This window comes from Equus caballus, chromosome 29, assembly GCF_041296265.1.
Source record: "Equus caballus isolate H_3958 breed thoroughbred chromosome 29, TB-T2T, whole genome shotgun sequence".
Lineage (NCBI taxonomy): Eukaryota > Metazoa > Chordata > Mammalia > Perissodactyla > Equidae > Equus > Equus caballus.
Genome location: NC_091712.1, coordinates 33,660,810 through 33,686,013, shown reverse-complemented (window position 1 = coordinate 33,686,013; position 25,204 = coordinate 33,660,810). Strand labels below are relative to the sequence as shown.

Genomic DNA, 25,204 nt, shown 5'->3' with positions numbered 1-25,204 from the left:
TTCCAGGATCAAGATCTTTTATTTTACATGGTGTCCGGTAAGGGAGAAATGACCATACTAACGCCAGACCGAATTTGTCTTTGGTATGTCCATCTTTTCCTTTGGGCCAAGGGGTCCATTTTTCTGGGTCTGGCCTCTATTCCCCATTAACTGTTGGAGTCTTGTCTCCAGGACCCAGTCCAGCTAAGGATAACTTGGTAATGCTGAATGAACATCAGTACAACGTAGGGAAAGAAAACTCCCTATAGCTTTTCCACCAGTACAACAAATATCAAAGAGCTGTCTTAATTCTAGTTCATGTCTTTATCCATCCAACACCCATTCATCCATGAGTTACTACTTGTAAGTTACTGTGCTAGGTGCAGGGGATACAGTACTATAAAAGGCAACACGTTCCTTTCTCTCATGGACCTTACAGGCTGGTAGGTAAGGTCAGGGCCACAGAGCCATGTGCAACTGTCTCCCTACTTTCCTTCCCTTTTGCTGCTCCTGGAAAACTGTCCCCTTTTGTAGGGAGGATGAGCGAGAGAGAGACACACACAGACAGATAGAGAGAGAGAGTGCATCAGCACTTCTTTAGTTTTGGCAACAAAAGCTGAGACACAGAATTGTTTTGGGGAATCCTGGAGGCTGATCCTTAGGCAAGGAGCAGTGTGAAACAGAGAGCAAAGAACTAGAAGAGGAGGAGGAGAAGGAGTGGGAGGAAGGGAAGGAGAAAAAGACAGAAGATGCTTATGGCAGGGCATAGGAGAGCATCAGCTGGGATCTTAGTTATGCCTGCCTCCTACTCTTCGTATTACTTGTCCTTTGACACAAATAAAAGGTACCATAGTTCTTCAAATATATTTCTTATCGAAGGGGGTGCTGTTTGCCTGCATGTTGGTGATGTGCGCCAACTTTGAGAGCGGTTCCTTAGTAATCTGTCTTGTAAACTGGGTTTTGTCGATTTAGTCTGTGTTTCTAACAGCCAAGCAATCCTCTATTCGCTCTCCTCAGCCTCAAGAGCCTTAAGCCAACAGTCCCTGAAAGACGGAAGCCAGCATGGAGGTGTGGAGGGAGGGGGCGGCCAGGTTATCTTCTGACCTCCTTGGAGTCAGGGGAGAAGTGGAGAGTTGGCGAGGGTCCAGACTACTTCCGGGAGAGCAGTGGGCTTGCACCCAGCCTGTCAGAATGAGGAAGAAGGTGCTGGATGAAGTTTCCTTTTCAGGGAGTAGATTTTTTTTTTTTTTTCCTTTTACAGTGAAATTGGAACAGTCCTGGGAAAATGGGACAGGTGTCACCAATCAAGAGACAGGGCTGTTTACCCAACTCAGCCGAGGGGCCATAAGGGACTAATACTCTCGATACAAAGAAAATTACAATTTTCCGGAACAAGAGGTAGTCCCTGCAGGTTGGGGACGGGGATCGTACGTGGGTCACCCCTGACAGGTGGACATGGGAGAGGGGTGGGCAGCCACGGTGCACCTCCGAGATAAGAGGCCATAGGGAACACGGATTCGTTTCCCCAGCCCGCCGGAAAGGAGGTTTCGAGGTACATGCCCTGCCACAGGGTGCCCTATCAAGGCCGCCGCGGGTGGGACTAAGGAGGGGCAGCCCTCCTTTCCAGGAGGGTGTGGGGCAGACATTCACCCTCCTTCCACTAAGTCTCTGGGTTTCGGCTGAGGAGAGAGGGAGAAACCAGGAGGGGCCGAGCAGGAGCGAAGGCCGGCCCAGTCCCGCCCGGGCCCGCTGCCCTCTCCATCCAGGGCAGCCCGAGCGGCGCACGGAGCCCGCGCCGGGCCAGCCCCGAATCCACCCGCTGCCGGGCGCCCAATGACCCCGGGCGTTCAGCTCCCAAAGGGAAAACAAGGCAGCGCCTGGCACGTCCTGCGCGTCCCCGGCCCCGAGGCCCCCTCCCCCCGGCCAGAATTTGACGCGAGCGCAGATTTTGGTGCAATGCGAATTAGCTCCAGTCGCCGAGCCGGGAGGGACCGACAGGCTCGGGGAGCGCCAGCCGCGGGCAGGCGCCGCGGGGCCGGAGTCGACGCCCACCTCCGCCGCATCCCCTCCGCCGCCTCCCGTCGCCATAACAACCGGTCCCTGCCCACTGAGCCCGCGCCGCACCGGCCCCTGCCCGGGGCGCGCAGAAACGGCGCCCCCGCCCCCGGGCGCCCCGCATCCGGGCGGCCTCGCACCCCCGCCCCCGCCCCGCCGCGGCCGAGCGCGACGCAGAGGCGCCCCCTCCCGCCGCCAGGGAGGAAAGCCCGGGTGCCCCCAGATTGACTTTGCAGAATTACTCAAGCACCCCAGGGGGCTGGGGGCCTCCCGCGCGCGCGCGCCGGGGCCCCGCATCTGCCCAGGTCCCCTGCACCTGCCCTCTCCCGGGCTCCAGGGCGCGCGCCGCGGCCGGGAGCGTGGCCGGGCGGTGGCCAGCGGTGCCCCCGCGCTCGGGGCACGGCGCTCCCGGGGAGCAGGACATCCCCGAAGGCGGCAGCGCGCGGGAGGCAGGGAGGCGGGGTGGCGGCCGGGGCGCGCGGGGAGGGCGGGGAGCCCGCGGGAGGAGGAGAAGGAGGGGGGAGGGAGGGAGCAGGGCGGGCGGCGGGGAGGGAGGAGAAGGGAGGCAAGAAAGTAGCAGAAAGTGAGGCTGGCAGCCGGCGACGAAGGAGCCCGGCGAGCGGCGGCGGCAGGAAGTCTGTGCCCGAGACAAGCAGAGAGAAGAGCCAGGGAGGGAGCGCGGCGGCGGCGGCGAGAGTGAAAGAGGAAACTGCAGAAGAGGAAGCTCTGCCGCAGCACCGAGTCCTCCGGCTCCCGCGCCGAGCATCCCCGCGCCGCCCGCCCCAGCCCTCCCGGACCGCGCGCCGCCGCCCCCTGCGCCCCGGCCGCGGGCGCCCCCTCCTCAGCGCGCCCACCCCGGCCCCCGCGACCCCCGCGCCCCCCGCCGCTCCGCCTGCCGCCCTCCGCGCACGCCGCCCTCGTCTGCCATGGCCCGGGAGAACGGCGAGAGCAGCTCCTCCTGGAAAAAGCAAGCCGAAGACATCAAGAAAATTTTCGAGTTCAAGGAGACCCTCGGAACGTGAGTGGGGACCGGGGAGAAGAGGGTGGAGGTGGCAGCGGCCGCGGTGCCAAGGCGGTTCCTGCTGCCACCGCCGCCGCCACCGCGGCAGGAACCGGCTGGCCGCCGCGTCCTCATTGTCCGCTTCTCTGCTCTGCGGAGCCCCCCGCGCCCCCATCGCAGGGTCTGCGCCCCCTGCGCGCGGGTGGGCACCGCTCCTGGGCGGGGGCGGGGGGAGCTCTGGGCTTTCGGAGGACAGCCCACGCCGGCGGGCGACTTTCCACTTCCCCCGCCACCGCCGCCCTCTCCACTCTTTCTCCCCACGCGTGACTGTGGACTGAGCATGGTGGATGTTTCTATTTACCGGCTGTGTGCGTTTACTCACCGTGTATATGGACGCACCGCGTCGACGAGAGACGTGGGCACGAGAAATCGTGCTTCGGTCATTCGGGTTTCTGTCCTTCCATCGAGTATTCTTACAGAACTGACATCTGCACGTACTAGGTGTCGGCAAGACTTTGGATGGCCACGCGATTATGGAAGGGAAGAATTTCGCAGTGTTCAGGGTCACGTGTGGGCAGAGCCTTCCCCGAGCGTCTGTCCATTTCACACAGGCTCAGCCGCACACGCTGGGGAGCATGTCTCCAAGGGAGGGTCTGTGAGCCTCGCTGGACAGACAGCTTCTCTCTGGGGCTGCATTTGGTCCCATGCTGGTGCGTCTCAAGAAGGCAGAAATAATCAGAAGTCGAGGGCATGAAGGCTCGGAGCATGTGCTGCTCAGTTCCGCTGCCGTTTGCTGCCTTGCTGCCCAGGAGTTGCTTTGTGTTTGTTTTGTTTTGGAGCGCCTCGGAATAGGTAGGGAGGCTGGCAGTGAGAGAGAAGCAGGCAGGGACTGGATGAGTCTGAAGTGCAAGTTATTTTCTTCTCTCATGTGATCAGTATCTGTTGTTGATCAGTGTCTGTGCATGTATATATTCACATGCACGCACATGTGCTGTATGAACTGAACATTTCGCGGGGTTCATGAAGGTGTAGATTCGGCTGGGAAGAGAAAGAGGGGGTGTTTTGTAGGATGTCACTGTGCTCTTCCTCCTTTTTTTTTTTTGTGGTTCATTTGCTTTCCTAGAACATTTTCAAACCCAGACTGTTTTCTGCCCCATACTCAGAGTCCACTGGAGTTGTTCATTTTCCCTTACTCCCACCCCTCTATCTGCTGCGGGCCCCCCAGAGTGAAGCTGTGAAGGCGGCATGCTCAGCCAGACTTCTCATTCATGAGAAAGCATCCTTGCCGAGGACAGAATAGGGTCTCCTAGCTATTGTGCTGCACTTTATGGAGGGCACCTGTGGGTATAGACGTTCTATCTTTGTTGGAATGAAAACAGAAGGGACTTAGCTTTTTCATAAAGAGGGGCTTGGGGCTGCCTCTTAGCATGGCCAGCTAAGGGGTGAGTTTTGGTCAAAACTTTAAAAAATTACCATTGAGGTTTATTCCGGTTTGGGGTTGGGCCTCTGAGATGCTCAAGTTACTGAGAACAAGAAGCATACTCTTGCATGTCATGCTGAGACCGATGAATGTGGCTCAGGATGAGGGGACTGGAGAGAGTGACGTCCTGTCATGGGAGTGTGTTCCTTTGCGTGGCGTAGCCCCACCTGAGCCCCTCGCCTGGGTCCCTCTGCCTGCGGCCTCAGGCAGACGGATGCAGCCTCCCTAACTGCCTCCTGCTCCCCGGGAGAGCCCCGCAGCAGAACCTCTGCAGTGGCCAGGATGCTGAGGCTCAGTGAGCTGTGGCTTCATTGAGTGGCTCCTGCTGTCACTGGCACTGTTTGGGCATGACTGCGGGTGGTTTCCACTTCTGGGAAGGATGGGGATATACCTTCTGGTGCCCAGAGACTATAGAACTCTTGTCGAACAACCTCTTGGCCTCTGGCCACGTTCCCCGTGAATTTGGGTATGGGTCTTTGTTAGGGTCGCTTTGCCTTCTGCCTTGGAAAGAATTCTCTGAAAAGAAGCTTCCCACTGAGGTCCCGTAGGGCTGGCAGTGGTTCTAGGAGAGTGACACACAATAACATTATCAAAATGTTTTTACTCAATGATATAACAGTATCATAATCGTAGATGACTTGATTAGCTGAATACCAAGTACCATGCATTTTTCTAAATGCCTTAAATACGTATTAACTCATTTTACTCTCATGATAGCCTTGTGGGGTTGGTATTTACTGTTACCCCCAATTGGCAGTTGGGGAAACTGAGGCAACAGAGATTAGGTGACCTGCCAAACATTAGCCAGTTATTAAGTGTTGGAGCTGATATTCGAAACTAGACGGAACAACTCATGATTATCCATGTGGAGCTGAGCCACTTTGTGCATTATGAAATGGCAAATGTTTAATAATAATTTGACTTAACGTTAGTATTTGGAAAGCTAATTTTCATATTCATGTAAAGAAAACATAATTATGGGGGAACCGGTCATCTAACATTTATCTAAATATGTTGACATTTCAAAGCTTTCAGAGTATCAACATTATTTTGTCCACTTGGGCTTTCTAGAAGTGGTCTGAAGTTCAGGATGCCCTGGGCCAAGTCCAGCGGCCTTGGCCTGAGTTTAAATAGGGAGATTGCTCCTAGTCCGGCCAGTGTAGATTTTGAGTCTGGGCTCTTCTCTTCTTAGTTGTGAAACCCAGCATAAGTCAGTGGCATCGACAATTACGACTGGAATTCATTTCCAAGGTTTTCTGCATGTCTGATTATTTTGTTTGTCACCTTCACCATATGCTTTTAAGATCCCAAGGCAGGAAACCCCTGCTTGGAGCCAGACTGTCAGCTTACAATGTTCACATGCTTTTAAAATAAAGCATTGTAAAGGCCCGAGGAGCGCTCACTTTGCCAAACTTTGGAATCTGGTATTTGGCTGCCCGATCTAGGTATCTTTCCTTGCAGAGCAGAACATTTACTGCTCAAGCAGAAGGGTCCAGCCGTTTAGTCTTGTGGTCAGAGGGACCCTGCTGGAGGTGGGAGGGGAGGCACGTGGCAGTGAAGGCTGGCCCAGCGGGGTGGGAAGAGAGATTGAGGAAGCAAAAGACAGCATGAGGGAGAGGGCTGGGCACCGTGGTTTGGGCCTGGGTTAGCTGATGCGTCTCTGAGTCAGACCTCCGGAAAAAGCTCTCCCTCTGTGGGCTGCAGCGTAGTTCCCTTTGAAAGGGAATCCCGAAACCTAACCATACCTCTGAATAAGCTGGTAAGACTTAGTTACTATTATTAATCAACGACATGTTTTCAGATCCTCGGCACACCGTGAGAGCAAATAAATGTTGTGTAACAGCAAATGAGGAGTGGTAAACATTTCTCCTGGCGTCTTTGCTGAGGCTGTTCTGGCCATCTCTGCTGTAGATGACTTCTGAGACAAGAAAACAAAGATATGCCCTTTGGAGAACTAGACGGATGGGACGCAAGTTTTGGTGTCCTTCCAGGAAGTCCCCTAGACACATGGAAGTTGCTTCTCTGATTTCCGTGCTCTGAAAGGCATCTGAATAGAGAATGCGTTAATATTTGACATGACACAGAATGATACTCCCAATAGAGCTCATTTCCCCGAGGTATAGAAATGGTATGGCCTAGAAAAGAGATCTTCATCTCTGCAGGGTATGCGTACCTGCTTTTCTGACAGGCTGAACATTTTACGCTGCTTTCTGGAGGGGGCTGGAGAAGATGTCATGGAGGAGTTGAGCCTGGGTTCCAAGTCTGGCTCAGCCACTAAGTGGGTGTGTGGCCTGTGGGTTGGTTGGTCATTGGTCCACATTGTCCTCTCGCAGTTTCAGCTTCCTCATCTCTAAAATCAGGGGGGCAGGGAAGATGAAGTGGTCTTCCTGTGCCCTCCCAACCCTCAGCTTTTGTGGCTCGCCCGTTCAAGGAAAGCACTCGCTGTTGTCCTTCAGGACCCTCCCGTATGTGGCCAGTGCACCTCACTGCTGTTTGGAGGGACAAAGTGAAACAGCTCAGCCAGGAGGTCCTAGCCCACTTAACATCAGTGGCATAGTGCGTTCTCTTTTTCATTACGTGAGTGTCTGCTGGTGCTGCTTTAGGAAGAGTGTAAATAGACATTTCTGTGTGGCGAGCACTATCTTTTTTCCGCTAGTGTCATACTTACACTCCTTATTCTGCAATGGCTTAATAAATACACCTGTGGAGGACACAGATGATTGATTTATTTGAAAGCCCAGGTGGAGAACGGACTCAGCTGTTCTTTTTTGGGGTGTATGTGTGGGTGGAGAGGCAGAAGGCAAAGCTACTTGACATGGTTTGTGTATTTGGCTGACTTAATAGTATTTGTTCTGGGATTACTCAGAATTTTAGAGTCTGTGAGAAACGTTCGAAAGAATATTACCTGGAGGAAAATGGGGTGGAAACCTCTAGATTTCTACCCGAGGCAGTCCCAGCTGCAATATTTGTTAGAAGTTAGCATTTCTTATGGTGTGATGTCAGTTCACCTCTCATACAGTTAAAAAGATCTTTTGAACACCTGGTATAGTCTAGGCATCGAGGGGTGCGGTGGTGAACAGACAGACAAAATGCCTGCTCTCCGGAAGCTTACATTCTGGTGAGGGAGCCAGAAAATAAAATGTGAATAAGTGAAACGTAGAGTGTGTTATCTAGTGTACTTGTGAGGGAGAAAAGAAACAGGATAGGGGAATTTTTGGAGTGGGGGGTGATTGTAGTCTGAGATGGGGCACTCAGGCAGGGCCTGAGGCTGAGAAGCAAGATCTGAAGGAGCCATGGGCATCCTTGAAGGTAGAATGTTCCAGTTGGAGAGAACAGCAAGGGCTGAGGGCCTGAGGTGGTAGTGTGCCTGAGGTTTTTGAGGCCCAGCTACTTCAAGGAGGCGGGTGTGGCTGGAACTGAGTGGTGGTCGGTGGGTAGGAAGTGGGAGCTGAGGTAAGACAGGTGTGGGGGTGGAGGGGGGAGGGGGGGGTGGAGAGTGGACTCACGAAGGAAAGACTGCTTTTGCTCTAAGAGAAATGGGGAACATTGGAGGGTTTTGAATAGAGGAGTCAGTTGATCTGACCTAGGTGTTTCCATCATCACTGTGGTTACTATGTGGAGAACAGACTGTCGGGATCAAGGGAAGAAACAGGAAGAAGTTTGGAGGCCATTGCAACAGTCCAGGGGAGAGAGATGGGTGGTTTAGAACTGGGAGGTAGCTATGGAGGTGAGGAGAAGTGGTTGGATTCTGGTTATCTGTGGAAGGGAGAGCCGATAGGAGTGGCTGCTGGCTTGGCCATGGGGTGTGAGATTCTCCAAGGATTTGGGGTTGGAAGAGTGGTGCCCTGTGGTGGTTTGGGTCAGGTTTTCCCAGCATTTTCTGAGCACCTGTGGTCTCCACACAGCAGGGCTGTCCATGCTCTGGGAAGTTCTTGGGGACAGCTTACAGGGTGAGCTCACATCCTTTGGGCTCTGGGCCCCCCTCATGAGGGACGCCTGCATTTGAAGGTGAATCGTCTTCCTTCTAAGAGCTTGTGTCTGGAAAGGGCTTTTGAAATATCTCCTCTTCTGTCCTAGAGGGAAAGTCGCGATAGGCTGGCTATTTCAGCAGCTGGAAGACCTGCTCAAAAATCGGCAAAAATGCTGGGTTTGCCCTTAAAATTGTCATAGAAAGAACTAGATCACTTTGACAGGTGGGCCTATAACCCATAACTCCCCCACTTGATTTGAGAATTTAAACCCCACACACGCTGTGAAAAGTAATAAATAAGAGAACTCTTGCTATTTCTTTCTTTGGTAGGATGTTTTATATTTAGAGAGGAAAAGCCACAAGTTTTTCTTGATTAAAAAAAGATAAACTCTAGTGTCCCTGTTGACTAGTAGAGTGAGATTTGGGAAATTACACTTTGGGGCAGAGCTTTTTCCCAGAGGGGCTGACGAGGACTGTGACTCAAGTAGAAATTTCTGGTTCAAACTTGGCAACTGAATGGTCAAGAATTAGGCTTGGTAGGTGGACATTTGTGTCCTCTGAGGGGAGGACTTTAGGGGTTAAGTGGTTGGGCTTTTCTTTGGCTGGGTCTCCATAAATCCCTTTAAGCTTTCCTTTCCCTAAATAAATCTCCTTAAATCCCCTACAATCTCTCTCCTTCTCCTCCTCTCCGCTCTGGGAGGGCTCAGGCATTGGTCCAGCAGGGAATTGCCACCTTCCTGGTCAACTCGTACCCATAGTGGCAGACCCCAGGACCTCATGCCTCTAATCCTTACAGATTTCACGGGAAGCATGAGGGAGCCCACAGCTTCCTGGGGACACATTTCTTTAAGTGAAGAAGGAACTGCTTACGGGTGGCTAGCATGAAGTCTGGTGGCCTAGTCAGCTGACCCAAGTTTTTTTTTGACTCAAGACGGTCGGTTCAATGCACATGTAGCTAAAACAGGTGGACACGTGGACTCTCGGAGAGATGCCGACATAATCTTCTCTCTCAGTTCATCTTGGTTGTGCCCCTTGGACTCCACAGTGCAGCAGGTCACTTTTTCCTTGGGCTAATTTTCTATTAGATCCCGCTTGATTTTTTAAAATGCTTCCTCTGTAGCGTGTGGAATATTCAGGTTCCAATCAGACCAAGGGTGACCTCCAAATGGACATGTCCACAGGCCAGGTTCATTCCATGTCCCCAGCGATCAGCTGTGTGTTTGTGCTGTTTCTCCTAGTATTTCAGCAGGATTCAGAATCGGAGCGATTCTGTCTCTTGAGGATAAGCCTTTAAGATGGTGTATTCGCTGTGGCCAGAGAAGGGAGGCGCTGCGACGCGATGAACCTTAATGAAAGGTAGTTCCAGCACAACCGTTCATAGCTGTATGCCTCTGGAGAGTTCCTTGATCTGCCTGAGTTAAGATGGAGATGGAAGTTGCTGCCTCATGGGATTCTTGTAAGAATTCAGTGACGTATGTGAGGTGCCTGGCACATAATTGGGATTGACTAAACAGTAACTCTCATCAATTTCTAGTTGCCTTCAGCAGCTGTGGTTGTGGTTGACTACTTGTGGATATTCAGGGCCAGGACCGTGGGGAAGAACATGTCAGTATCTGTTGGAAATTGATTTTTGGAAGCTCTTGTTGCAAATATGCAGAATGGTGCATATTGAACCTCCCTGCAAAATTGATTTAAGAAGCCATCAACAAGTCTTCAGTCAGCCAGGGAAGAACAATTGCTGGTCATTCTGCACAGCACAGTAGTGAGCAGCTGAGAGTAGGCTCGAGATCACAAGAACACTGGGGCAAATCCTGGGTCCACTGCTTCCTAGCTGTATGGCTGTGGGCAAATGATTTTGCCGTTCTCGGCTTCATGTCCACATCTGGCTATGATGATGGGTAGGACTGGTGCCTAATCGGAGGGTTGTACTCAGGATTAAATGAGGGCGTGTGGAAACTACTTAGTCTTGTGCACAGCTCGTGAATATGTAAATACTGTTCTGTCTCATTCGTCCCTGTGGTGCTGGAACGCTGCTCCTCAGAGGCCATTGGCACAGCTTTGGAGGGCGCGTTGAGTTATTCAGTATTTGTTCCCCGCAGGAGGGGGATTGGTTCATAGAGTGCTGGCATTAACCAAGACACTCAGCCTGAAACGTCCTCTGGGCCAGCTCCTGTGTTGGAGTGGCCTAGTTTGCTATGTATCACAGGCCCATTCCTTTTCTAGTTATCTCATCAGCTTTGTCTCTCTGCACCTCTCCCTGCACCCTGAGCTGGTTTTGTTTTTTTTTTAATCTGTCCCTGTCTACATCAGCTTGTGCAAGAGTCTTTTCTAACTGCAGTTCTGTCTCCTCAAACAGCACATACGTCTGGTTGCAGCTGTCACCCTTCTCCGGCTTAAAGATGCTTCTCCTTTTGGTGAATTGCTTCAGTGTCTCTGCTTCGTTTCTTAGTGGAAATAGTATTTGAATTTGAGGACTTAAGGAACTTATTGGCAACGTTACAAAGCATCGTGGAGACTTGTAATTTAAAATCTGTATGTACGGATTTTTTTTCCTTCAATTAGTTTGTTGAGGTCATCATGGTTTATAACATTGTGTAATTTCAGGTGTATATTATTGGTTATCACTTTCTGTATAGACTGCATTGTGCTCACCACCAATAGTCTCATTTTTATCTGTCACCGTACATATGTGCCCCTTTACTCCTTTCACCCACCCCCCAACCCCCTTCCCCTGTGGTAACCACTGACTTGTTCTCTTTATCCATGTGTTTATCTTCCATAGATGTACTGAATTTATTTTAATGTTAGAATATTTAAAAAATGGCAACATGTTATATCTACAACGTGAACACGTGTTGTTCAAAAATATCCTGATAGGGGATTGTTGGGTTGGTGAGGGAGAAGATCTCAAAAGTTCGATTTCCCAGGTCAAAGGCTGTAGGTGGAAGAGCTGGGGGGCTAATGGGCGAGATCCCTCCTCTTGACTTCTCCGTTTTGGCCTTTTTGGTGGCCAATCAAGGTCCGGGGTCACAGTTTATTGGTACGTCTATAACGAGGTGAGCAGAGGAAGAAAAGACTCCCAGACGCAAAGTCGTTGACATTTCTCCTTATCGAGAAGACCTCCTGGTCTTCGTGACCACAACACACATCACTGAAACTGCTTGTACACCAAATTGGATTTGGTGCTGTACATGGACTCCTCGTGGTATCGTAGTCAATAAAACCTTGGACAGTCCCTCATTTTCAGGTGATTCTCCTGTTTGCCTCCTCACACAGCTCTGTCCCCGCCCACCCAGGCCCACCATGTGGTGGAAAAAAATAGAACCAAAAACAAACCCAAAAAACCCAAAAACCTTTGTGGCTCTAGGAAACTTGTGGGTGGATGGAAGATAAGTTGTACAAAGTGGGGAGGGCTGGGGGAGTGATGGAGGCTGCCGACACCCCAGGCAGGGCCACTGCCCCCTGGCCCCCAGGTATCTCTCTGTATATGGGCTGGCACTTCTTTAACCTAGAAAAAAATGACTGCTTGAAATTCGCCTTAAAACATTAGAAGATACCTGGAGATGGATGGAGAGACCAGTCATTGACGATGTAAGGGATTTTAAAGAAAGTATGTTTTCTCCAACACTTAACTGAAAAGAATTAGCCTTTGAATGATGGAAGAGAAAATAGGTAATTCTGGCCTTGGAGCTTTGGGGGAAGCAAGGAGATGTACAAGGCGTTGCAAACTGGGAAGTTGAGGGCCTGGCGAGACAAGCAGGAACAATACACTATGGCCCTGGGGAGAAGGAGCCCACCCTGACTGACCTCAGCCGGTACAGAGCTGGGCCCTACACTGGCCTGGGCCCCGGAAAGGGAGGACGGAAAGGGAGGATGCTGTGGTACTGCCTCTGTGATCCCTCCCTCCTCCCCGGAGCACAGCCCTGCTCCCAGGACCAGGCCAGGACTGTTAACATTATCATTCAGGCATGTCGGGGGCTCAAGGCTTTTCCAGATCTGAGTAGGGTCCTTATTACCAAGAAAAATTTCACATCTCTAAGAAAATGTGTCTTCAATAACAGTGACAACAAAAAGCTTAAAATGAACTTTTGGAGCAGACTTCATTTAAAAGTTGCGGACAGCCTGGGGGCTGGCCCGGTGGCACAGTGGTTAAGTTTGCACGTTCTGCTTCGGTGGCCCGGGGTTCACCGGTTCACATTCTGGGTGCGGACCTGTATTCTGCTTGTCAAGCCATGCTGTGGCAGGCATCCCACATATAAAGTAGAGGAAGATGGGCACGGATGTTAGCTCGGGGCCAGGCTTCCTCAGCAAAAAGAGGAGGATTGGCAGCAGATGTTAGCTCAGGGCCAATCTTCCTCAAAAAAAAAAAAGGTGGGGGGGACAGCCTGTATGCGGCAATAATGTACAAGGATGATACTGCTTGGATTCTTTCTGCCTGTGTTCGCCTGATCAGTAAAAATGGAGTTTGTGGTTCCAGGACTGATAAAAAACAATGTTGTCTTTTTATGGCCCTTTTGGCTCCTTTGGGAACTGGGAAATAATAACAAATATTTGTGTGTGTGTGTTTTAAACTGTGGTAAAAAATACGTAACAAAATTTACCATCTTCACCACTTTAAAGTGTGCAGTTCAGTGGCAGGAAGTATGTTCACATTGTTGTGCAAATGCCACCACCTTCCATCTCCAGAACTTTTTCATCTTCCCAAATTGAAACTGTCCCCATTAAACGCTAATTCCCCATCTCCCCTCTTCCCAGCCCCTGGCAACCACTTTCTGTCACTATGAATTTGACTACTAGATACCTCATATAAGTGGAATCATAAAATATTTGTCCTTTTGTGTCTGGCTTATTTTATTTAGCATAATGTCCTCAAGGTTCATCCATGTAGTAGCATGTACCAGAATTTCCTTCCTTTTTTAAGGCTGAGTAACATTCCGTTGTGTGTCTGTACCACCTTGTATGTATCCATTCATTGGTCGATGGACACTTGGATCTGTTTCCACCCTTTGGCTATTGTGAAAAACACTTTATGAACATGCGTGTACACATGTCTCTTCAAGTCCTGGCTTTCACTTCTTTTGGGTGGATACCCAGAAGTGGAATTGCTGGATCCTATGGTAATTCTATGCTTATTTTTTGATGTGCCACCCTCCTGTTTTCCACAGCTGTATGGTGTTTGGTGGTTTGCAAAATGTTTTTACCGACGTGATTCCCTTTGAGTCTTAGAACAGCCCTGTGAGTGGGCAGCAATTACGGCCCTCATTTTTAGAGATAAGAAGGTGGAGGTTCAGAGAGGTTAAATGACTCAGGCGAAAAGGTCGCTAAGTGGCAGGTGGAGATTCAACAGTCTTCTGACTCCTAATTCAGTGCTCTTTCTCCTGTGTCATGCTGCTTACAAGTGGTTGGTGGAGTCGATGGGAATAGAGAGTACTGACTGATTTGAAATGTGGATGTGGATGTGTTGTGGTACGGTAAGGAGACCAACCTCTGGAATCAGTTGTGCGCTGGTAAACCCACTCTGATTTATAACAGTTGCTGATTTCTGTGGTGTGGATATTCCCACCTGGATCAATTTCAGTCTATCCATGGCTTACCCATCTACTGCAAAATTCTTGCATTGGGCTCTTATGAGCGGGTATGAGGTGACTCCAGCACACCACTGAAGCAAGTAGAGGTCAGGAGATCTGACGGTTAGTCCTTGCTCTGTCATTTAAGAGCTGTGGAATCATGGTCTTATGTCTTATCATCTCTACGTCTTGATTACCTTGTTTGTTAAATGGGGGTAATTACACCTGCTTACATTACAGACCTGTTGTAAGTCCCGAATGAGATAAGGTATGTGTAGTAAGACCTTATACAAATAGAAGGCATTATTATGTTATGAAGATTACAGCTTTAAAAATATTCCTTTCTCATCGATGTTAGTAACGTGTACAATCTTCGAAACCTAGCTGTGATCTTTTGGGCATGGTTCCTACAGAAATTGGGCCGTGTGTCAGCCTTGACTCTGAAAGCATCAACACAAAACCCAAAGTTTCATAGGATAATCTGGCTCTGTTCAAGCGTGTGTTATTTTCATTCACAGTATTTAAGTGATCGGTACCTTAAGAAAAACTCTAAAAAAAAATTGTAAAAGCAACATGTCATTCTAAAAGAGAATTTGAAAAATATGGAAGAGCGTGAGAATTGTCTGGTTGGCTGGATGGGTCCTGGGTGATCAACCCCTCTGTGGAGAGAAGATCTCAGGAGAGGCCCCAGAGGTCAGCCAAGGGGGAGGGCCTATGGGGGGGAGGGTGGGGCTAGGGTTATTTACCAATCGGTGTGAAGACATTTCAGTATTTTACCACCTGGTCTGATGGAAGCACTGTGCATGGGTTGAGCATCGGCTCTGGCTATAGGGGTGGTGGTCTTTGTTGAGTGCTGTGGGCATCTAGCTTTCTTCAGGGTGTCAGTATTCTGCATTAGCTTGGTGATGGTACACTGGCATTATTGTCAGGATCACCATCTCTACTCTCATCACCACCCCTAAACACTCGCAGGGTCAGCAGTGGGGCAGAACCTGGTGCCAACAGGGGGCCCTGCTCAACAGACTTTCGGTGGGCTTATTATCCATGTGGGAGGGAGGAGGTAGGAAATATTCGTATCCAAGAGGGGCTCACTCTGCCTGGTTGGGGTAGGACACAGGAACCTGGCTTCTCAGTCACTTCGTGGCATAAAATAAATGCTGTTTGCTTTCAACTGAATGTTTGTGTCCCCCCAAAGTTCATGTGTTGAAACCTGACCTCCAATGTGAAGGTGTTAGGAGGTGGGGCCTCTGGGAGGTGATTAGGTCATGAGGGTGGAGCCCTCTTGAATGGGGTTAGTGCCCTTATAAAAGGGGCCCCAGAGAGCTCGCTCACCCTTCCTTCCACCTGTATGAGGTTATATAGAAGATGATCATCTAGGAATGAGGAAGTGATAGGACTGTGAACCAGGAAGTGGGTTCTCACCAGACGCTGCATCTGCCAGTGCCCTCATCTTGGACTTCCAGCCTCCAGAACTGTGAGAAATAAATGTCTGTGGTTTCTGAGCTACCCAGGGTGTGTATTTTGTTACAGCAGCCCAGCAGACGAGGACACTTAAGAGGCACAGTCCTGTCTTCCACCAACCTGCTCACACCCGAGACCTTCAAGCCTCCCTCTCTTTAGAACATGGTGTTTGCAGTGAACTCATTCTTGCAATTAGAAGGCTAAGTCTTTCTCACCCAAGGGGAGACCAGCTAGGCCAGCTCCCTCATTTTGTGGGCCATGAAACCGAGGCACTTTGAGATTGAGTGGCTTGCCTGAGGTTTCACAGTTTCCTCAACCACATCCAGAGCTCTGGTGCTCTGGCTTCCTGTTGTCATGTCCTCCCTAATGATGGCAACAGAGAGCATTCTGAGGCACCATCCCACCACCATCAACATAACGATGGTTCCCAGAGAGGACACCATGTGTGTCAGAGGTTTCCTGCTTCAGTCATTGTTTCTACGTTCCCGTGTCCCCTGTCATTCACTTTGTAGGTGTCCAGTGAGCTCCCGAGGATGCTTTTGGCTCCAGAGAGAATTCGGGGTCATGAACAGTGGGTGTCTTTCTCCCTCTGCGTGCTTTCCTCCTGCCATGCTGTGGCTCCCAGGCCATGTGTCCCTAAGTCGGTGAGAGGGAACCGCGTTCAGAGGCTGAGAGCAGAGTATGGGCTCCTGAGACCTGAGTTAGGAGTAGGCTGCACTAAGGCCTGTGGAGAGGGCTTCCCGTGGCCCAGCGGAGCAGGCCGCATACGCGGGCAGCACTAGCTCAGATGTGACACCTGTGTGTTTCACAAATGCTTGTTGAGTAAAGGTGTGGATATGTGGAATAAAAGAAGGAACACTGGCTTCGATTAGATTAGGAACGTTCACGTCCTAACTGTGCCACTTCTGAGCTGTGAGACCTTGAGCAGACGACATGACCTCTCTGAGTTTCTGTCTTCTCCTCTTGAGGTGGTGATAACAGTACCCACCTCTTCAGCTTTTGAGGTTTTGTTGTAAAAAATAAGGGATATAAAACATGCTACATAGGGTAGCTGTGGGGCTAAATAAAGGGACACTGACTTAATTTTTAAGCATATAGTGTTAGATAGACCCCATCTTGTCATTCCTGATACTTCAGGAGTATCATTAGAGATTCATTCCTTTGGCTTAAGGTATTTTCTCAAGTATAAGAACTTAAGCAATAATAGCCATTTAAAGGTCAGTTTTAAAGAGTTTATATTTTGTTAGAATGAACTTGGAGAAAGAGATGGGAAAGAGATCTTAAAACCACAGGGGTTGGACTAGAATGAAGGGCTGGTAGTAATGTTACCTACGCCGAAGAGATTGGAGGCCGTAAAGTCAGCCAGAGTCATAACAGTCATTCGTTTGTGCATTCATTCAGCAAGCAGGTCTTCAAGGCCTATTATGTGAGAAGTACTGTGAGGGCCTGGAATGTTCTATCTCTGTGGCCAGTGACGGCCATACTCTTTGTGACCGTGATGGTCCATGTGGAAGCCCGATGGAGAAGAATGGGATTTGTCTTCCAGTTGGGTGCGTCATTCTCGCAGCCACCCCTCAGACGGTCGCTCAGATGGTTCCGGCGTGGGAGGGGCTCAGCCCGCTGTCTGTGGGACGCTCTCCCTTGTCTGGCTAGCTTTCCAGCAAGGTCCTCATGGGGGCGTGGACGTGGCAGCCTGTGAGTGTTCAGGACCAGTGACTTGTGGCCGCCCCTTCCTTGTCCCAGAGTGTCCCTAGTGGCTGTCCTCTCTTGTAGGAATTCTTGAATGTATGTCCCATAGGTGTATCCCATCCTGGGGTTGTAGGAATCACCCAGGTGGATGCAGGGACCTCCAGAAAGCTTGGGAGACCCTGCAGGTCCTGGGAGCTGGGTGTCCTTCAGAAGCTCTCTAGGAAGTTGGAGTTCGGGGTCTGCTGTGCGGACTCCCTGCATGGCCAGTGGGGGATTGTCTAGACAGACCCTAACCTGTGGAAATCTCCCGGGTTCATTAAGCACCAAGGAAACGGGGCCCCTCTTTACAAGCCCAGTCTGCCCCGTAGGATTGAGAGAAACTTGAACTAGTTCTGGTGCTAGAAACTCGGATGGGTTTGTCTGGCCAAAGCCAGCTGGAAATGTGCCTTCGCTTGCTCCCTGCGGGCAGGCTGCAGTGAGACTGAGAATGGTGAGACTGAATCCACAGTTTTTTGTTTTAAATTCCTCAGATAGTGTAGATTGAGAGTCTGTTCTGCGCCAGGCCCTCAGGAAGTGTTGGTAAACAGAGTGTGGTTCCTGTCCCTAGGGAACTTTTTGGGGAGACAGACAAATAAACATGTAATTGCAATTCACTGTGGATAGTGCTACAATGGGGTTACACGATATGGAAGCTGAGAAGAGGGGTACCTCGCCAGAATTGGGGCTCAGAAGGTTCCAGAAGTCAGAAGTGAAAGAGATCTAGCATTCCTCAGTAAGTGTTCAATAAGCTCCTGTTATGTGCTGAAGAAAATGCTAGCTTCTGTAAGACAAGGAGCATATCATTTCAATAATAGTAATAATAATAACACACGTTTATTGAGTGTTTAGCAGGTGCTAAACACTGTGCCAAGTATAGTATTTTACATGAATTTTCACATTAAATCCACACGGTAGCCCAATCAAATAGACGGAGTTATTATCACCATTTTGAAGATGAGGAAACTGAGGCCCAGAGAGGTTAACCAACTTGGCCAAGGTCACACAGAACTATCCGTATGGAACAATTGGGATTTGAACCTAGATTACCTGTCTGGGGCCAAAGCCAGCAGCCTTAACCATCACCCTGAAGGGTCTTGCCTGCACACGTTGGTAAATTTTGCCCCCTGAACTCTTAGAGAAAATCAGATGTGTGCCCATATACCCATAATGCAAAGCAGCGCGTGGTGATATAAACACGGTTTTAGGGGTTCAAAGGGAAGGGAAGTCATTTTTAACAGATGTAATAGATGGAGATGAATCGTTAGAGCTGGTAACTGAAATGTTTTCTGGTATGGCTTCTCTGATGACCCACTTCCCTGATGGCAGTCATGTATTCGTTTAACAAATGAGTGTTAAGTTCTTATGGCTGATGCTGTCCCAGCTGGAGCTCCAGTGGCAAATGAGAGATGTGTCCCCTTGTTCCTGGAGTCACAGTGCTATGTCCTGCAGATATGCTGGGCTTGTTCCAGTCTCTGCCCTGCTCATGTCGTATCTCCTGCTTTGAGCACCTCCTCGTCGATTCTGTGGGCCTCCACTCCGAGCTCGTCTTCATCAAGCTTCCCCAGATGTGTGCAGCCCCCGGGGGGCCTCTCTGCCAACGTTCTTTCAACCTGAGAATCATCCTGTGGAGGGTCACTTCCACGCTTTTTCCTTGCTGAGAATGTTCTCCATCCGATGCCGCTGAGAGCTCCTTGGTGGGGGGACCAGTGCCCAATGTGGCTTCCCCCGTCTTTTCCACAATACCTCGCACACCGAGTAATAGAAGCAGAGTTTGTCTGGTTCATCTTTAAAAATCCCGAGTACTGAAATGGTCTCCTGGTCGCTTAGGAAACTTGCTTTTCTAAATGTTTTCATTCCTGATAAGCTCTCCAGAATGTTCTGCCCCTATTTTCTTTCCTCTGGATTTCGTCTCTACACCGTCACCACTTCTCCACGTGTGGATTAACTCACTCTGTGGGTTAGCTGGGGTGAATTTTTAATCTGTGGGGCTTTACCCTGCTTCCTCTCTTGGCCTGTTGGCAGCTCTTTCTCTTGGCTGCCTTTGGGACTGTGCTTAGAGAAAGCACACTAGTCGTCCCCAACCTCCCCCCACCCAAAGAATCTACCTCAGTAGGATGGCCCAAAGCTAAATATAAATGATGTTTAGATTATTACACCCTTCTGTTAGTTGGGTAGCCATGGTTGGCTGTGTCCTGTGATATCCTGTTAAATACTCCTTTTTTCTATTATTTTTCTTCTTCAGATTTCCCCCCTCACACATGGCTTGTTTGCAGTCTTGAGATTACTCGTGGAAGCAGTGTGTATATAGCTGGTTCCTTTCATCTTTTCCCTTGCAAATCAGGCCTTTTATTGGTTTTATGACCTTTGTTTTTGCATGCCAATGTGTCTAAAACCCAAGGATGATCGCCTGCCTGTAGTTACGGACCACGTTACTTTTCTTCAGAGAATGGGACTGCGTAGAGCTGAAGACAGAGTGAGAAATTTCTGGGCATGTATGGTAGTATTTCCTGATATTCTTTTCCTCAGAATTTAACAAACTCTCTGTCTCCATGCCCCAGATTTGTTGACTTTGAGGTGAAAATTTTCCTTGCTCTCGGTACCTGGGCCAAACCCTTTGAATGAAAAAGTATGCACTTTCTCATTTGCTCACACCCATTCCCCGAATGTACTAGATTTTCTGAGGAGGTCGCCAGGGCTGGTGTTAGTGGCAAGGCATGGAGGTGGTTTGGAAAAGAATGATAATGGCTACCAATATTTGAAAATCCGATAGCAATCAGGTAATTCCCTAGACACTCGACCTCTTGCTGGGTCATTTAATCCATCAGTAACCCTGTGAATTAAGAACTGTTTGACAGTTGAGGAGAACTGACTGGCCCAAGGTCACATAACTCATAAGTCACAGGAAAGCGATTTGAACCTAGATGTGTCTGAAGAAGCTTCTGGAAGGCTGTGCCCAGCTCAACTGTGCTGTCTGAGGTGCAACAGGCTTCTCCAGGGTGTGTCCTGGGAATCTGCACCTCTGAGCTTGTGTGTTATGACTGCCATGATTGAGTCCCCAGAACGTCACCCTGCTACCCTTCTCCTCAGGCCCAGTAAAGCCTTGCCCTTGAGCCTGGAGCTGGAAAGCTGTCTTCTGCTCAGTCTGCAGGTGAGGACATTGGTACTTGGACTCTGTGACCTGGCTCACGCTCTTCAGAAGTCTCTGTGCTGAGAGAGGAATGGGTCTAATAACTATCTTACAGGTCAAGGATGCATTTTCTTATTGGGTTGCTATTCCTGTACTGGCAAAACGAAGAAAATCATTTTTAAAACATCAAGAGAACTCTGAGATTTCAAATCAGACTCTTTGCAAAAAAACCCAAAACCAACAAAGCCTCAAAACTAGAGTGCTCTCCCCAGGGTTCTGGCAAACAAAATGTAATGTTCTCTGGAACTTAAAAAAATACACGTCATTTATAGCTTAGATATCCATTAGCAAAAGGTCATGGAAAATTCGGGCAGATATCCAGAAATTCAGACAAAGTCTGGTTTATTTTCTCAAATGGCTAAAACGTGTACAGGAGTATGATTTCTCTCCCCATCCCTCCTGTATGAGCGGGTGTTGAGTTCCGTCTTAGTGGCAGTTGAGTGACTCCCAGATCAGTGCTCTTTTCACACTTAAGTTTTATTTTTATTGTTGATGTTCTGCTCACGCTAAAATAATCATTTTCTTTTTCTTGTTACAATGTATTGTGTTTTTCAAAGTTTGTTAGATCAGATTTACTTTTTCTCAGGGCTTGGTAATTTTAAAAAAATCATTATTAGCTGTGCAGTAAAGGCCTCATCATATATTATGTATCTCAAATGAGTTCTTTATGTTTTCAATAATTGGAAAACACTGAGACATAGGCAATAGGAATATTAAAATTTTGAACACCCACTCTCTTAAGAAAGCTCTACCAGCACAATATGCCTGGTTGCTCATTGTTTCTCTTTAGGATATGTTTTGAAATCTGTTTCTCTAATGATTTCTATGCAAGATGACCTTCTCCTGCTGTCACAGGCAACTTCTCAGCATAAGAAGCAGTTAAAACTGAATCTGGTAGTGAGTTCACCTCCAGAGGCGTCAGGCTCCCAGCTGTTTAACATTCCGGCTTGAGATTCTGATTTTGCATGTGGTTAATTCTGGAGAAAGCATCTGACACGTGCAGTGGAGCTCACAGGCTGTTCCACGACCTATGAGGCCTCATTCCTCTGGAGCCCGGAGTGACCTCTGGGGTCTTGAACGTTTATCCCTCCCAGGGCTGGCTTCCTGGGCGTGCAAGCTTCGAACCTGCGCAGGGCCCATGCTCAAAGGGTCCTAGGCTTCCTTTAACCCACTCCTCCCTCTGTCTTGAAATTCTTAATATCTCTTGAACAAGGATCCCCACCTCCCGTTTTCATCTTGCACTGGGTCCTGCAAATTACATAGGTGGTCTGATCCCTTTTAATTATAAAACTTGCCCCTCCACTCCTTTCAGTCTAATATCAAAGGTGTTTTACTGGTCAAAATTTTCTTAGGGTTAGTTGTTAAAAACACTTATTGAATACTAAATTTATTGAATACTTAGGAAAATCTTGTTTTGTGATATCCTGGGTGGTAAGTATGACCCAGGTATGGGCATATGTTTTTTAGTGTATAAAACAATCTTGAGGGCCGGCTCCATGGCTGAGTGGTTGAGTTCACACGCTCTGCTTCGGCGGCCCAGGGTTTTTCCGGTTTGGATCCTGGGCACGGACGTAGCACTGCTCATCAAGCCATGCTGAGGTGGTGTCCCACATAGCAGAGCCAGAAGGACCTACAACTAGAATATACAACTATGTACTGGGGCTTTGGGGAGAAGAGGAAAAAAAAGAAAGAGGAAGATTGGCAACAGATGTTAGCACAGGGCCCATCTTTAAAAAAAAAAATCTCTGTGGCACTACTTTGCAAACATTTGAGGTGTTGCTAGAATGCTGTGGTCTGCAAGCTTTCTTGGTATCATAATCCATCTTAGTAGGTCGTGGTCTGTGGATGAGGACAAGCCCTCTCTAGGCCTGAGTCCCAACTCTCCCACTCACTAGTCATGTGTGTGTAATGCTGAGCCTCTATTTATGATTCATAAAATGGGCATAACAGTGGTACACATTGTATAGGATTGCTTTGAGGTTTTGGTGCGATGAGTTGTCTAAATTTTTTTTGCACAATGCCTGTTATATATTAAGTGCTCAATAAACGTTAGCTGAAATCTCTTCATTTTGGGTCAGTTCTTGCCACTCTGACTTGTGGCCCAATGGGATACTTCTAACTCCCCGTTAGCTATCTTTCAAAAATGTGTCATAAAGTGGAAGGATCATCATAAATCCTTTAGGAGAACTTAAAAAAAAAAAAAGTGTGTCCTCCTTGAGATGTCATCCTTGCATAGGTAGGGCAGGAATTGCTAGGTTTCCTGGTAACTGATTAAGTCAAAGTGTAGCCAGAAACAATACTTGGAGTGTCAAATTGAAAAGAGGTGGGAATGTGGTTCAGTACACACACACGCACACACATCCCTACTACATCATAGGCCCTGTGGATACAAAAATGGAAAAGTCACAACCGCCCCTCTCCTCAAGCAGAAGTTAGAAAGGACCCTTTCATGGTACTGGCTACGTGATCCCGCAGAGCTAGAAAAAGGGAGGTATTTGCTCCTGGGGTTTCTTCTCTGATGTCACAGTTCACGGGCCATGTGCCTGCAGTGTCTTAGGGCTCTCGTTGCAAGGAATGATGGGAGGGGGCTTCAAGAGAGAAATACGTGAGTGGTTGGTCTGGATAACTGTATGTGGGGGTGGGATGGGAACGGAGTGACGAGGAGGCAGCTCTGATTTCAGATGAGGTGAAACCCTTTTTTTCTCAGGTCTGAATCTAGCAGAGCACATATTGTAACACTGTTCCAGCTTCCAATTAGGCGGATAAATGATTTCAAATGTGAGATAAAGGTTTGTAATGGCAAGGTTTCAGTCACACTGGTAGCCTATTTTATGTAATAATTATTCAGTTTGACAACAGAAGGGAGGCAAAAAAATCCTTCCTTTGATGAAGCAGATAACAGAATGGCACTTCTGCTTTCCATGTGATGGTTGTCCTTATAAAGTGGAATGATTTGTATCGTAATGCACCCAAGTCAACAAATTTTTTAAAAGCGTTTCTGAACTAATTGAAGGGCTCACATAGTCAACAAGGATGTAATTGGCTAGATGGTTATTTATCCATCTCTTTTGGTTTAAAATGAATGGTTTGAGGTTCAGATGAAAACAATGAAAAGTATACACCTGTGTGAAGTCGCTAGTGCATTTTATGAATTTTCTTCCATTTTGATTTAGTTGAAAGTGTTCCTTTTCTCTTTAGACTTACAGAAATAAAAAGGAGGTGGAAGTGAAAAGAACTGGCTGTGCCTTCAAAATCGTTGTAAAGCAAGGTCCATTTTGTACCTACATCGAGCACTGACATGGGCCAGCCATCTTATAAAGTCGCAGAGTTAGTGCCGCCCCTTCCTGGTGGCCTCCCAGCTTGACGTGGGCAAATGTGATGAAGATTGGAATCCTTGAGAGAAAAATCTTGGGTCGAGTTTCTTCAATGGGAGGTAGGAAGAAGTAGAAAAACATACGGCTTTCTTGTGAAACAGGTCACCTGTCAAGTTCCTCTGCTAACGGGGCCTCAGCCCAGGTCTGGGTTCTACGGGGCTCCCCTGGCCTTCGGCAGGGGTAGGGACGTTTTGGATTTTCAAGCTTCAGAACGTTGACTCTGGAGAGGGCCTCGTGAACATCTCGTTCTTTGATCAGGTTGAGATAACAGAGGCCCAGGTCAGCTGGGGGCATTCCCCCCCCCTCCGCAGAAGGTGGCCTGTTCAGTGCAGATTCCCAGAGGGTTCCTTCCACGACTGCGTTGAGATTTCCAGATGTGAGACCTCCTTGGGGGACAGAAATGCATGTAGGTTCTCCTTTGAGATGAGTAAAACTGACTTAAATCTTCCTTCTTCTTGTCCTGCTTCTGCTTCTTTATCAAAATCCCAGGGACGCCAGGAGCGTGGGTTGGCCCCTGTCCCAGCCTCTCGTGAGAATGAAATGAACTACATAAGTCATGTTCTTAGCACGGCGCCTGCCTCAGAGGAAGTGCTCCGTCAACGTCAGCTCCTACTATCAGGAACTAGGCGACACGGGTGACTGTGGAGCGGGCATTGTTTTCTGTGCTTTATTGCTCTGTGGCCTTCGTCTCTTGTCCCTCTGGGCCAGGGGCCTGGCTTTCCTGCCTGAGGGGACTGCTTTAATTTCTGAAGACCATATGCGGGAGGAGCCCCTGTGTGCTAAATTATTGTTGGATTTCTGTTGCTGCTTGATGATTTTTAGTTGTTGGTGAATGGTTTTCTGTGGCTGACATCGCTAATTATGAGGAGCCCTGGGCGTGTGTGTGCGTGTGTGCTATTTGCATACAGTAGGCATATTATACTGGCTTACTTAAGTTTTGTGTTGTCTTCTGGAAAGTCCGTGGCTCAGCTAAGCCCAGCACCAGGACCACGGGAGGCATCCTGGCCGTGACTGTGCAATGAGGGCACATTAAGTAACCGAGTTTAGTTTTTTCTTAGTAACTGCTCCAAAGTGAGCAGATCCCCGCTCCCTCGTTTCTTTCCTTCTTGCCAACCTGGTGCTAACCTTTGTGACAGGAACTTGTGTCAGGTGCGTATCATTTTCACAGCTAGGAAAACATACAGGACAGGAAAATATACTTCTTTAGACTCGTTCTCAAGCTTTCAAAGAAGACACAGCAAAGCTTTCAGAATTGATTAGACTCAGTCTGGGTTTCTGGAAGGTTCTGGTGTGGCATGCAGAAGCAGCCTGAGTTCACCTTCGCAGTGCTGGTCTGTTTTCATTATCTTGTGAATTGGACAATATCAGATGCACCGATTTGCCGTGTCAGAAGCCTGCTGGGA

At 48.8% G+C, this 25,204-nt stretch overlaps 1 protein-coding gene and 1 long non-coding RNA gene across 7 annotated transcripts in view; one reads left to right on the top strand and one right to left on the bottom strand.

The window, feature by feature from the left end:
• Positions 1-3,553, bottom strand: part of LOC138921449 (uncharacterized) — a 62,373-nt gene extending 58,820 nt beyond the window's left edge. For all 3 annotated transcript variants that reach the window (XR_011434033.1, XR_011434032.1, XR_011434031.1), the window contains exon 1: positions 3,417-3,553. This is a non-coding gene — a long non-coding RNA (uncharacterized lncRNA). The remainder of the gene's footprint in view (positions 1-3,416) is intronic.
• CAMK1D (calcium/calmodulin dependent protein kinase ID) overlaps positions 1,406-25,204 on the top strand; it is a 390,404-nt gene continuing 366,605 nt past the window's right edge. The window contains exon 1 of one of the 4 annotated variants that reach the window (XM_070255354.1): positions 1,406-1,531. Coding sequence is in view for 2 of the 4 variants with exons in the window: in XM_070255352.1 (XP_070111453.1) it covers positions 3,554-3,744 (191 nt within the window). In the remaining 2 variants the exon portion in view is untranslated. Of the gene's footprint in view, positions 1,532-2,580; positions 3,053-3,553; positions 3,887-25,204 lie in introns of those variants that run through there. The other 3 variants (XM_001499103.6, XM_070255352.1, XM_070255353.1) reach the window with 3 other exon arrangements.